This window comes from Protomyctophum parallelum (genome assembly GCF_964188405.1).
Source record: "Protomyctophum parallelum genome assembly, chromosome: 17".
NCBI lineage: Eukaryota > Metazoa > Chordata > Actinopteri > Myctophiformes > Myctophidae > Protomyctophum > Protomyctophum parallelum.
The window spans coordinates 27,770,250-27,784,880 of record NC_139719.1 but is presented as its reverse complement, the minus strand read 5'-3'; the positions used below and the strand labels follow the sequence as shown (position 1 = coordinate 27,784,880).

The window sequence follows — 14,631 nt, the reverse complement described above, 5'->3', positions numbered from 1 at the left end:
GTGTCCTCACCCCAGGCCTCTGACCACGAGTTCTACTGTGAACTGGGCCGGGGCCAGCTGCATAGTGTCCTCACCCCAGACCTCTGACCATGAGTTCTACTGTGAACTGGGCCGGGCCAGCTGCATAGTGTCCTCACCCCAGACCTCTGACCATGAGTTCTACTGTGAACTGGGCCGGGCCAGCTGCATATTGTCCTCACCCCAGACCTCTGACCATGAGTTCTACTGTGAACTGGGCCGGGCCAGCTGCATAGTGTCCTCACCCCAGACCTCTGACCATGAGTTCTACTGTGAACTGGGCCGGGCCAGCTGCATAGTGTCCTCACCCCAGTCCTCTGATCATCAGTTTCTCCTCCTCTCTCCCCATGCGAACGCTGAGCAGAGATCTGATCTGTCCCAGAGCAGCCAGCAGGTTGATGGTGTCCTCTACTGACACTGCATTGATGGTGTAGGTCTTAGGTAGGGCACGCACCTGCACACACACACACACACACACACACACACACACACACACACACACACACACACACACACACACACACACACACACACACACACACACACACACAGAGAGAGACAAAATGTTGACGAGAATGTCCATCGGCATGGTAACTTTACTGGACACACACACACACACACATACGCACACACACACACACACGCGCGCGCGCACACGCACACGCACACGCACACGCACACACACACACACCTGTCCACCGATGCCGTCGTACTGGCGATGCAGCAGGACAAACATGGCTCTGACCAGCTCTGGGTCTTCAATCACAGACTCTTGAGCCCAGCGGACCATGGTCTCTGAGATCAGTTGCTGTAAGGTACCTGCAGGGAAACACACACACACACACACACACACAAACTTAAGGTCCTTGCAGACTGGACGCGGAATAAAAATAAATAAAAGGAAAAAAACTGCAAAAAATCTCAAAAGCGCAGTAGTGTGCAGGGGCCTTTACTTGTACAATGGTACATACATACAATACTTCACTTTTAACTTCAACCTACTCCATTTTCCTTTCAGAACTAAAAGTTTGTACAGTGGTTAACTCATTAAAACTGGTAAAGCTGTCTGTTTTATTTTAGATTTTAGCTATACAGTACTGTATATAGCAACATACGTTTTTCAGAACAGTGGTTTAGATTGTGGTTCTCAACCTGTGGGTCGGGACCCCCAGGGAGGTGGGGTGTATTTTTGGACTGGTATTTTCACGTTTTTCACGTTTTTCAAATTTGATAAATTTTTATTTTATTTTTAGGAAACGTATAAAAGGGATTTTACACAACCCATAAAAATGGGTCCTGACCCATTGTCGGGGAAACACTGTTCTAGATGTTATTTCACACAGTTCTATTAATGAAGCATAACGAAGTGCTCCATTTCACACAGGCTCCACCCTCCAACGTTACTGTAGGCTGTCTGTTGTGTCGAGACCCCACAGAGCACTGTTAAACCTCATTTTGACTGTGTATGACAACCCCCGTGAGCCAGATCTTTTGGCTCATGGACATGAAGTAATGTGGAACGTCTCTCAGGCTGTGAGTGAGCCACTTGGCTCATGCACCTCCTGAAATGTCTAGCGGCTCAGCTCACACACACCGCGTCGATAATGTCTCAGGGCTTTGATTGGTTGAATGACCATGCAGGGTCTACTACGGAGATGGCCAGTGTGAGCCGATGTATTGAGTGTAAATGCCCAGAGCCGTGCGTTGGGCGCTTGTAGATCCGCAATGTTTTGGCGACAGACACCATCGTACGATGGGGTATACAGTATAATAAAGCTATTCAGTATGTGAAATAGGTCTTCATTAAGTGAAATACGGCATTTAATTAATTACACACATTGCTGTGCGTCTACTACCCACACAGTTGTGTGTGGGTAGTAGACGCACAGTCACACACTACTCCTCCCACTAAAGTATGGGAGGACACAGGTACAGTCTGTGGGAAATGCAATGATCAATGCACTGCAGAGGGAAAGAATGCCAGATGTCGCTTGTTGACTACAATTACTGAAGAGATGTTTATGTTTTGTTGGTGTAAATGAGCCATTGATCATGGAAGTGTGATCGATGAATATTTCCAAGTCAAAAGCTCTCCCTTCGAAACCCCTCGAAATGGAGGAGAGGAGGCTCCACTCGTCAATAGAAGCGGCATCAACACGTCACGTCCACTTAAATTCACCGGACAATCACCGCGTCCATTCACACAATGAGCTATTAACACAATGGAGCTGCCAGCATCCACGCACGCTCACACACACACACACACACTGAAAATAGCCAATAAGCAGACTTGGCAACACTGCCATTCACAAGAAGGGGGAGATGCTACGCTTTTCTTATTTCCCGAACAAGAGGGAATTATGACATTTTCCCGAAGAGGCAGAGGCAGTATCTGGACCGGCCTTTAATGCTCCATCACAGACAACATTTCACTGCTACACTGGTCACAATGTTCTGCGGAACACTCACTGGGTTTCTTGTCTTTTTTCTTCTTGGGCAGGTGGTCGGCCAACTTCCTGTGAAGAGAAGCCACGCTCTCCACCAGCCTAAGGAGACGACCGCGAATGGTGAAGTCACTGTCGGCGTCGCTTGCCTTCTCCTCATCTATCTCGATACCTAGAGGAACACAGGGATACGTGATTATCAACAGATCAAAACCTTTTAAATGTTGCATTTAAATGATGTGCTTATATTATGAACACTGTCAATGCTAACTCAATGTCGCTATTTGCTTCTGCAATGATTTTGGCAATGAATGCCTTAACATGCAATGCAATGAATGCAATGAAGAATACATTGAAGGTGGATGCTGAATAGGATGGATTCAGGAGGCGATCCAGGAGTCTGCACGTGTTGATGTGATGTTTTCACATCGCATCATCATCGCTCGAGTTATAATATACAATACATATACTGTATACACACATAATAATTAAATATAACATGTGTAAGCCATCAGAACAGTACCACAGTGTATCATGAGATCTTCATGGAAGTCCATCAGTTGTTCTCGTATAAAATCAGGACAGGGACACTCTTGCTTCTCATCCTTGAAGTTCAGCAGCATGTTGATCTGCAGGGGGTTTCAACGTTGGTTTATTTAAAAAGTTTCTAGCATCGTGACTACGAGCTGTGTGGCCTCTTTTCTTATGTAAAAGTTTTATCTCCTGTGGTGAGCACCTCGCCACTACTGGTGTGCTCTCCTTTCCGTTTGTTTCCGCCCTGACAACGACTACTGGGGGCCTTCATTGGCCGTTGATTGTGTTAAATGTAGGTCAAAAAGATAATAAAAAAATCACACTTGTGTGAAGTGAGGGGCGCTCTTATCATCATACATCATCATACAACACATTCCGTGCTCAAACTATGGGGTGCACACGTTGCTCAGCCAATCAAATCATCGCTATGGGGTACACACATTGCTCAGCCAATCAAATCATCGCTATGGGGTACACACATTGCTCAGCCAATCAAATAATCGCTATGGGGTACACACATTGCTCAGCCAATCAAGTCATCGCTATAGGGTAAACACATTGCTCAGCCAATCAAATCATCGCTATGGGGTACATGCCACATGCATGCATTTCACTGCATTTTTTGAAATACTACATTTGTAAGAATTGTATGTGGCATAATTAAATTGATTGATTGATAACAATAATGATAGGCAAGAAAACATAAAATAGACATCTATACAGTATACATGACAGTCAGTGTATAGTAGCAGCAATTGGAAAAAAATAAACTGACTCCACAACTAACTGTAAATATTTGTCAGCATGATAGATGCTGTGAAAGTGGCCATGAGGTCTCACCTGCTCTTGCGGTGGCGACCTGAACTCTTTGGTTTTCTTGGCCGTGAGTGACACAGACATGTTGAGTGCCTGCATGACCTCGTTGTAGCGAAACCTCTGGTTGTCTTGGAGACAGGCTACAAAGTCATCGGAGAAGGCGACGACCGCCTCAATGCGGTGCCGCACCTGGCAGTCACACAGGTACTGCAGCAGATGACACATCTGTGGGAAACAGGCATATCTACGTAAACACCATGGCCACATAAACTAGTGGTCCTCAAAGGGGAGTCCATCACATTCCAGCTGGCATTGGCCCTCACCTGTAGCTTCACTGGCTCAGGCAGCTTCATCTGCAGCAGACCTTCCTTAGGCACTTTCCTACCCCCTTCCTCCAATCCTCCTAATCCCTCTGCTCCCTTGTTGTCGACCTCCCCTCCCTTATCGCCGGCCTCCCCTTTCTGCTTGTCCTTGGTGGGCTCCGCCTCCGCTTCGCCGCCTCCGCCGCCGTCCTCCGAGAACACGGAGGGTTCGATGAGCTGCAGGATGTTCTTCAGGTCGCCGTTGTGGAACACGCCCATGATGAGCAGCGTGTAGAACAGCTTGATGAGCGGCACGAACAGGAACTTCGTGCTGCCCCCGATGGGGTCGCGCACGTGCATGCTGCCCTCGCGCACGGCCTCGGTCAGCATCTCGATGGTCTTGGTCTTCAGGGTCTCCAGCGGTAACTCTGGGCTATATTGGAAGCAGTCCGAGCTGGCGGCGCTGATCCCGGACGCGTTGGTGCGGCTCCACGTGGCGCAGACGAAGCTGGGCGAGGTGAAGTGCATCCTGGGCCGCAGCGAGGTGCTGAGGCCGATGCCGGGGAGGCCGTGCTTCTTCTTCTCGTCCGGGAACAGCTTGATGCTCTTGGTCTCGTCGGTCATGGGAACGATGAACTCGTTGTTCATCATGAGGCGCGCCGTGGCGTAGCTGCTCAGGTGAATGTCGATGAGGAGGTCGTAGTAGCCGGTACGGAGGAGTCCTGGAGAGCATGAGAAACACAACCACATTCTACATGAAAACTGAGGTCTATTATCTGTCTATTATGTAGTTATTCTCTGTGGCAAGGAGATTACTATTATCTGGAATGTAGTTATTCTATGTGGCAAGGAGATTACTATCATCTGGCATGTAGTTATTCTATGTGGCAAGGAGATTACTATCATCTGGCATGTATAGTTATTCTATGTGGAAACGAGATTACTATTATCTGGCATGTAGTTATTCCATGTGGCAAGGAGATTAATATTATCTGGCATGTAGTTATTCCATGTGGCAAGGAGATTACTATTACCTGGCATGTACTTATTCTCTATAGCCTGGAGGAGCTGACTATTACCTGGCATGTACTTATTCTCTATAGCCTGGAGGAGTTGGGCTTCGTCCACATGGGAGCAGAGGGCGTGGGCCACGCGGTTGTTGCCCAGAGCGCAGACAGCAGAGTACAGACGCAGGGTGTGGTAGTGAAACTTCAACAAGTCCTTCTGCTCAGACAACTCCAAGATATCCAAAGACCTGAGAGACGGGGGAAGCAAGCAATGAATGAATGAATGAATGAGTCGTGTTTGTTTTGTGGTGCGTGTGTGTGTGCGTGTGCGTGTGCGTGCGCATGTGTGCATACCTGTTTTCCTCTGGTATATGCAGTGACATGAACTGCAGTGGTTCGTTACACTGAACCAACCAGCCAAGTCTGTCATTCACTCTGGATACAGAAACCTGAGGACACAACAGAACCAACATGTATATACACTCCACATTCATTCAGTCAACATTCTGCTATTGATGATAACATAGATTGGACATTGATGATTGATAGGCCACAAGGGGCTGCGGGCACCGTGGATCGTAGAACAGAAGGAGTGTTGTGGGGCATGACGTAGAGCAGAGTGCCTTCAAGCCCTTTAGCTGTTCTAAAACCGCAGTACACCATGCATGCACGCTTGCACGGTACATTTACTTTGGGGACAAGGTAACGTTTAGGATGTCTTTAGAGATGTTGGGAGAATGCAACAGGAACATGCAGCCTATAGAGGGCGCCATAATAATGTCTTCTGCAAATAACTACCACCAGATTTAACTTGCCTTAACAATCCCCTCAGGAGGACTTATACGGATGCAACTTCGATGGAGGCTGGAGATCCATGCCCCCCCCCCACCACCCCCCACGGCTATGCAATACCTATTGTACCCGTGTCAGAGTACCCGTTCCACCCGTCTGTCTGTGTCCCTTTTATACCCATATATGGAGATTTCTGTATTTGTTCCATATATGGACCATGGGCAGAGGCCCTCTCCAGAGCCCGGGCAGAGGCCTTTTGTGGCAGTTGTGGACAACCGTGGGTCAGACCGACTCTACACTAAATGTACCTTAGGGAAGTGATTGGGAACGCGACTCCACAGCACAGGGGTGAGGAACTGGATGTGTAGTCGTGGAGGACACTGGGGAACGGAGTTCTTTCTCTCACTTGTAAACAGACCAGCTGATAGAGGCATCACATTCTAGAAGATAAAATACAGATAAAGGTTGAAAGGTATTATTTCATAGAGAAACAGAGTGGAGTTTGACAGACATGAAGTCTGTGAGTGGAGTTTTCACTGTAACGCACCAGCTAAAAAACATTCAACCTTGACTTAGCTATTTTGGCCATGTAACATGTTATTATAGAACTTTGATAGTGGGAGAGGGCCACTATATTTCCAAACTCAATTCAGAGTGCCAGATTGCATATCTGGCAGAAACTCTGTATTTTAACCTTTTTCTTTTGTAAATGAATGCCCTATACTTCGTCATTCTATTCGTCACACAAAAGTGGCAAAAATTACAAGCTCACACAGTGTGGTGCGCATTGCGGTGGGTTTTGAGCTTGGAGATCTGCTATTTTTGCCATATTTGAATTGGAATCCCGAATAATTAGAGGTTAGAGCATATGCCTTTCATGCGGAAGGTTGCGGGTTCGAACCCTGCCTGCGGTTGCAACGGGTTCCTAACACCAAATCAAATGGGTTCAGATCTGAGCCATACAAATCCATACTTCTGTTAACTTTATGAACTTAAACACAAATTGGACATAAAAAAAAAATCAATACTAGTCATTAAGCTACTAATAAAGACTGAAGTAATTAAAGCGGGTTGTGTAATTAAAGCAGGTTATGTAATTACAGCGGGTTACATAGTATTTACCTTTATACGACCTAACTCAAACTGGAAGACGTTGGGGCTGGTGGCCTGAGCGAAAACAGCTGGAAACAACTTGGTACTTGGCTCCACCTACAGAGACAGTTTTATTTATTTAAACAAATATACATATCTCATTGATTCATCACTGCAGCAAGGAAATGACCACCGCTGTTGAGAAAATAATTATGAAATTATTTGAAATATACTGTTTCTATACAATACATTGCATTAACACTACTATTATGATAAACCGCCAAAAACAAATCAGTATTGCAAACTAGTACTGGCATTCGACACATAAATGTGGCAAGACTAAGGACAGATATGGAGCAAAAGCTAATATCACTCACACGCACGCATGCAGCATGCACACACGAAAGAGACGATTATGATTTCCTCATGCAGACCTCCACTGTAAGAAACATGCACGCGCGCGCGCACACACACACACACACACACACACACACACACACACACACACACACACACACACACACACACACACACACACACACACATTACGCAATTTATTATCCGAGTCTAGCCTAGCTCCCTCTTCGCCGCCGACTGTATCTTGCCAAGCACAGCCAAGGAAATGTAGCACAACACAGATACAGATTAATCAAATGCCAACCTACTAAGTGATACCTTACTTTTACTTTATGACCCCACACAGGCTCAAAATAACTGAAGTAGGGAGGACACCTCTCTTCCCTCATTCTGCCACAAATGGCCTATATTGTCATGTCAGGTGACACTAATAGGGTTTCAGGGCTTTCTTTTCCCTCAGAGGGCACACAATGCGCCTGGAAGCCCCACTTTGGAATAAATGTAGCATAATGGGATTAAACCGCATAATCGGGATTTAGGTACAGGAAGTAAGAAATGTAGAAAGAAGCAAAGACGAGAGGAAGTAAGGGAAGGAGGGAATGGGAAGGGGAAGAAGAACAGATAGAAGGGAGCTAGGAGAGAAACAAGAATTGATGAACATCAATTAATTACCAGCTGCCTTAATATATCTGCAGAATGTGTTATCTCCTATGAACACACAAAAACGGCGCATCGCGGTTTGAGCGACACACAGAGCCTGTTTGTGCGACACAACTGGGGGAGGAGGGGGACTCACGCACCGCGCCAGCGAGGGCCGGCGACACGTTCTGAGCTTGCAGATCGGCTATTTTCAGCACACGGAAATATGCAGGCACACACACACACACACACACACGCTAGCTAGCATCCCATGGCTGAGAGGTCAGCTAGAGGTGGTGAAAAGAGGAAGGGAAGGATGAAAGAAAGGAGGGAAGGAGGGAGGCAGGAATGTAATAAGGGAGGATAAATGAAGGAATGGAGGAAGTGAATGAAAAGCAAAAGGAGGAAGGACATAAAGAGGCGAGGGGTCGGAGCTGTTTGTGGAGAACTGATGAACAAAGGTCAGACAAACAGTACCTGGTAATAAGTGAGGAGCTCCTTGCCGTTGGCAGTGAAGTTTAGCAGTCCGCTCGCCGTGTCCACCAGACAGCCGATCTCCAAGCCGTTGTTATTCCTTGTCTGACCGGGACTTTCCCCAGCCCAGACCATGTAGCAGTTACTGCGCTTTATGCTGGAGAGAGATGATGATTCACACATCATTAAAAAACAACGATATTCTACACGTGACCTAAAGCTAAACCAGATGAGCACATTTAATGTAAAGAATTTCTCCAAGTAAATGCGATTGCATTGGAGCTTTGAGGGGCTCCAAATGTACAGGTTTGTACCTCTGAGATTACAAATGGAACCAAATGGACCCATAAACATCCATTTGGTTCCAATATCCTCTCAAGGAGGTCCTTGAAATAAAAAAAAGTTTGAGAACCACTGCTTTAGCGCCAGCTGTCCTCGTTCTGCACTTCCACTGACCTCTCGTGCACTTTGCCCTTCTCGTCTCCCAGGGTGACGGTGACCGTTCGAACCTTGTGCAGCTCGAAGGCTGCGTCGTACTGGTGGAAGTCTGAAGTGACCCAGCCCACCCACACACTGCTGGGCTCCTGGCCCGGGAAGATCCGCACTGAGTAGTAATACTGGAGGGACAGGCGGAGAGAGACCCACACATTCATTAATAAGACTGTCTCTCCCCAGCAACCACCCTAGTCTCTAATTTAGCCGTCAATCCAATTAGTTTGCCTTTTGTGTTCTTGTCATTTTGTGTCTTGTGTCCGTTAAATGCTGACATTTTGGCCAAGTCTTGAAGTCTCGAAAAAGAGATGACCGATCAAACGACACATGATCAAATGACCAGGTAAAATAAAGGTTAACATATTTTAAATGCTGTATAAGGCCATGAAAATTCCTGATCCTCAAGCGAAAAGCAGACAAAGAATTATATAATTACAATCAAAAGGGCAAAGTGCCAAGACAATTGTTTGTATCGATCGATTGTACTTGTGTGTACTTGATTGTGTGTGTACTTGATTGTGTGTGTGTACTTGATTGTGTGTGTGTGTGTGTGTGTGTGTGCGAGTGTGTGTGTGTGTGTGTGTGTGTGTGTGTGTGTGTGTGTGTGTGTGTGTGTGTGTGTGTGTGTGCGTGCGTGTGCGCGCATGCAGGTTTCTTACAGTGGAGGTCTGCATGAGGAAATCATAATCGTCTCTTTCATCTGCCATCACCTCCTCTGACAGACGGGTGGAGGAGGTGCTGGTGTTGTCTGGCTTCGTCCTCTTCAACATAAACCTACAGGGTTCATTTATGTACACTGTGATGAAATACAGCAATACATTTCTGAAGGCATAATGTACATAAACCATGGAAAAGAAAGGCCTATGCCTTAGTTAGTAGATACATAAAATAATAAATAACACAATTAAGAAAGAAGTGAAACAGCGCCCCCTGTTGTTACCCTAAACATACATACGGACATACAGACAGACATATGGAGGGACAGACATTGCTGTTCCTAGGAGTGGCTGCACCCCTCAAAAACAACAGCATTGTGTAGCCTATTACTCTTATGCCAACGTATGTACTGTAAATAAATCAGGACTAATGTGAGACAGACAGCTGGTAATTTACAGCGATACAGATGGAGGTTACCTCTGTTTGAGTTTGGAAGGTTTCTCTTGGTTATAATCTTTGTGGTTATTGAATTCATCCTTCTCCTGCCCATTGGAGCCCAAGTGACCGTGAGCTGACTTCATCAGAACCTCAAAGTCTGACACCGTCTCAAAGTCCTCCAGCTCCTGGAAGAAAATGGATGAACCACATGAAGAGAAATCATAGGCAAACACAACACATAATGGTTCACTTCGTTTATTTTTAACCACTACTGTAGCGTCCCAATTGTGGGCATCTCACAATATCCGATAATAGCCAATAGTACAAACTCATACAAAGTACAAGATTTGAATGAAAACAACGGCGTGCAATTATACTTTATTTCACGATCACGGATCCCGACAACAGTGTTGATCTCAACGAGATGAAAGCAAACTAGCAAAGCTCAAATCAAATGAATATAAGAAGGATTAAAGCAACCATGACAAGTAACTCTCCTGTGTATCCCATACCCCACACGTGGATAAAGAAAAGAACAAAGTAGGAGCTGTTTATAAGTGCATTGAATGTCGCGCCTGGTTAATATTCCATTCAGCCAAGACCGGTACATGCATGATGCATCTGCTTCTGCTAAAACTCTGATGATTGTGTGTAAAATACAAATGATCCGTTTGGTTCATTTGAAATGCACGCACGCTGAGGAGACGAAAAGAGAGGAGACTCTTTTTTTCTCTCTCCCACCCTCTACTGCAGCGCGCAGTCTCTCTCTCTCTTTCTCTCTCTTGCGCTTTAATCATAAAATGGTAATTGGTCAATACGTTATTATTATTTCTATATAGTCCACATTTATGTCTGCCTGGCTCAGCTGGGTCGGGTCTCTCGGAATGTCGGAAATAATCCGATTTTGGTCGGACTCGGCGACGCAATTTGAAAGAAATCTCGGAACGGGTCGGAATCGAAAGAAATTGTCACGGATCCATTTAGGTTTGGTTTATTTAACTATTTGAAAATATTTTCGGAACGGGTCGGAATCGGTAACATGTCACAGATTAATTTCGGATTTCGGAACCATTTTTTTGGAGCCGTGAAGAGTCACTGGACCACACTATTGAGAACCACTAGTACTGTAGACTTGCACAAAGTAGCAAGCTGGAGTGCAGGAAATTGTTTGTGTATTGCTTGGCAACTGTCCAGTCACAGACCAGTTGTGGATGATGGAGCCAAATAAATTATTAAATAAACAACCAAATTAATAGTCAATCAAATCTGTTGACATCTGTTGACAATATATGGCACTTGTAGAAATGATGTGTACTGTAAAGGCAATATAACCCTCAAGGTCATGTCAAGTTTATTGCAGTTTAATACAATGAGATAGGACCTTTCTGTTTTATGATTGGGCTGTCAGTGGAGGCTATTGCAACTGATGCACATACCAATTAGTTGCTTGCGGCTAACTCTATCCACTCCTCCACACAGTAGTTAAGCCTCCACGCAGGTCGAAGTTCACTGATGGCTGTGACCACAACCACATAAGCTAAGACTGCACTCTCAACCATGCCACTAATTTATTTTTTGAAGTTTAGTTATTTTCAGTGTTAGACACTTAGAATACATGAAACACAACCAGTTTGATTTGTTTAGTACCGTATATTGTTATTAAGAAGGTGCAATTTGAGGTTATGTTTCGTATCGTTTCTAGCGTTTTTCTTTGCCCAGTTTCGCTCTTGTTCTTATCAGTTCGTTCATTATTTTAAGTTCGGGGAAAGAAGCTTTTTTGCAGTCTGTTTCCAGTGGCTTTGATACTGTAAAAACGTTCATCTCAAACAGTCGGTTGGGATGGCTTGGGTCTTTCATAATTCCACGAGCCTTGCTGACACAACGATCGTCGTAGAGGGCTTCGATGGGGGGGAGATCACATCCGCTGATGCGTTCGGCTGTTCACACAACCCTCTGCATTGCTTTGCGGTGCAGCTGCCATACCAGGCCGTGAAGCAGCCATTCAGAATGCTCTCTGTGGTGCCTCTGTAGAAAGCTTTTAGGACTTTGGGGCCCATTCCAGCTTTCTAGAGTCTTCTCAGGAAGTAGAGGCGTTGTTGTGCTTTCTTCACCACCCGCTCCGTCTGTACTGCACAGGTGAGGTCTTTAGGGATGTGTACTCCCAAGAATCTGAACTCTCTGACCCCTTCCACTGCAGCACCCCTGTTCTGGATGGGAGAGTGATCTCTGGGAGGTGTCCTGTACAGTACTGTACAGTACAGTCAGGAATATGGCTAAAGATGGGGCTATATGGGTGGAGCCAGCTTTTATGCAGAAGGCCCAAGCCAAAGACCATACCATTTGATAGAAAGGGGGATTGGGATTTGGTCAGACAGTTGATGTTTAGTTAGTTATTTGTGCTGGTCCTCCCCTGTGTGTATGTACCGTATTTATTACCGGTATTTGTCCACCGTTATGAGTCTCCCTCATGTCTCATTAATGATGTCAGCTCTGTTAGGGTTCAGTAGAGTTGTGTATAGTTGACCTCTTATAAGGGCCCTATGACTTGTTTATTCGGAATTGAGTTTGAAAACCCATGTGGCCTACAGTTTGTAGCCTAATGTTGTTTTTTTGTTTAGCCATGGGGAGACATTATTGTACAAACAAAGACATTAGACTTACCTTTTACCTTATTATATACCACATCTATCAAGATCAGATCTTTATAAAACAATCAATACATTTCCCCATTACCTTCTTGGGTGAGAAGAGGGCACCGTTGGCCGGCAACGTGGCCCCTGCGGATTTGGAGAAGAAGTCTGCACACTCTACAGGCATGCTCAGTCGATAAAAGGCAATGTCGGTGTTACTGTTCTGCGACCCAAACGACCTCTGCGTGACCTTCAGGCACGGAGGCGTTTCCACCGTCCCGTCTAGCCTCGTCACCTGTTAGAGGACAAGATGGAGAGAGGGGAGGAAAAGATGGAGAGAGGGGAGGAAAAGACAAGATGAAGAGAGGGGAGGAAAAGACAGTGAGTGAATACCAACAAACATCCGTATAGCACTGAAGGTTACATTCAAACAAAACACGCATATTGCTACAGTGTAGGAGATAAGCAAAAACACTCATCGATTCAGCTGTTGGTCAGTTAAACCAGTGAGTGGTTCTCAAGCATTTTCATGACAAGGATCCCCAAAGTGATATAGGTTTTGTGTCAGGTAACCCCCGATAAGATAAGTTTGTTTTTGTTGGAGTTTTGTCCACCCAGCCATTGCAGCGCTTAACAAACTGCCTCGCTGATATGTTGGCTTTGTACTTTGGGGACTCTATGTATTGTCTTTAAGTTGTGTTGAATATTATGTGTATCCTTTGTTGAGAGACTGAGAGAATGGATTATCCCCCTCTCTGGGACAATAAAGACACTCACCTCAATGTGCTCGTGGTGTTGTGGGACAGGTATGAACTGGGGCAGCCTCTTGCTGAGCCACATGGTGATGTCTCGGTTCATGTTGACGGCGAAGGGCTCGAAGCCCTCCTGCAGGCCACAGATGGTGAAGTATTTCAGAGTGCTCACGTCTTTACCGAAGTTCATCCTCCCCACCTGAGACACGCCCAGACTGCACACAGGGATGAAACCTGTGGAGAAGGATGTAAACCAAAAAGGGAATTTCCCTCGGGATCAATAAATGTCTGTGTCTGTGGTCCCTGAGCCAAGGGATTTGGGGTTTGGCACTCAGGAGGACTGTAGCCTGCCAAGGTAGAGGTGCTAGCACTGCGTTTATCATGATTAAAACACGCTCACAATAAATCATAGCGTGTGTCCGTCATACACTGGAGCTGAGTTGGCACTGTAATTGGACTGTTGCCACAAAATCTTGCCATAGCGGTTGTACAATGCATGAATGTTCCCCCCAGAATATGGATAATAGGGTGACATTTTAAGGCGTTTAAGCAATTTATTTTAATATATAATTAAATTTATTGTGATAATATCACAATTATTTTGGCCATATTAATACCATCCCTACTGAGGACTCAGAGTAGATTCAAAGAACATGGAAATATGGAATATGGAAATACAATACAAGGTTTAGGTTCCTTTCTGCCCGACAGCAACGAGATGCATGTCCTTAGAGACACTGGAGTGCAGTGTCAACTGCAGTGCAGTGGTCAGAGATACAGTAATAAACATTCATATATACAGTAATAGCAGCCTCCCTCTGGTCAGCTATCTACTGCAGAGACTCTCAAACTCTTTTGGCTCACGTCACCCCTGTAAGTTTCATCCACAGCACCCCTGAATTACATTGATACTACCACAATACATTTATGACATATTACGATACGACAAATATGTAAATCTACTATGTCACGAGGAAAACTTGGGACAATGTCAGCATGCGTTATAGGACAGATTGAAAATAACATTATACTTGAACCACTTGAACCCCATCATCCGTATTCTGAGGGGAACATAAGCCAAAAATAGCAGATCCACAAGCTTACATGCGTTGTAAGCTTGTAGATCAATTATTATTAGCGAAGAGATTTTAGAAAAAGGACAGTGCAACTTGGGTCTGTTTTATTCA

General features: G+C 45.4%; 1 protein-coding gene across 1 annotated transcript in view; it reads right to left on the bottom strand.

Moving 5' to 3' along the window:
• ryr2a (ryanodine receptor 2a (cardiac)) overlaps window positions 1-14,631 on the bottom strand; it is a gene marked incomplete at both ends in the record, with an annotated part of 249,977 nt that overhangs the window by 96,604 nt on the left and 138,742 nt on the right. The window contains 16 exons of the mRNA XM_083787543.1: window positions 327-472; window positions 710-837; window positions 2,488-2,634; window positions 2,986-3,091; window positions 3,837-4,037; window positions 4,136-4,836; window positions 5,194-5,369; window positions 5,476-5,570; window positions 6,222-6,353; window positions 7,036-7,122; window positions 8,479-8,632; window positions 8,932-9,092; window positions 9,627-9,741; window positions 10,102-10,247; window positions 12,796-12,987; window positions 13,470-13,678. Coding sequence (XP_083643669.1) covers window positions 327-472; window positions 710-837; window positions 2,488-2,634; window positions 2,986-3,091; window positions 3,837-4,037; window positions 4,136-4,836; window positions 5,194-5,369; window positions 5,476-5,570; window positions 6,222-6,353; window positions 7,036-7,122; window positions 8,479-8,632; window positions 8,932-9,092; window positions 9,627-9,741; window positions 10,102-10,247; window positions 12,796-12,987; window positions 13,470-13,678 — 2,896 coding nt within the window. The remainder of the gene's footprint in view (window positions 1-326; window positions 473-709; window positions 838-2,487; window positions 2,635-2,985; window positions 3,092-3,836; window positions 4,038-4,135; window positions 4,837-5,193; window positions 5,370-5,475; window positions 5,571-6,221; window positions 6,354-7,035; window positions 7,123-8,478; window positions 8,633-8,931; window positions 9,093-9,626; window positions 9,742-10,101; window positions 10,248-12,795; window positions 12,988-13,469; window positions 13,679-14,631) is intronic.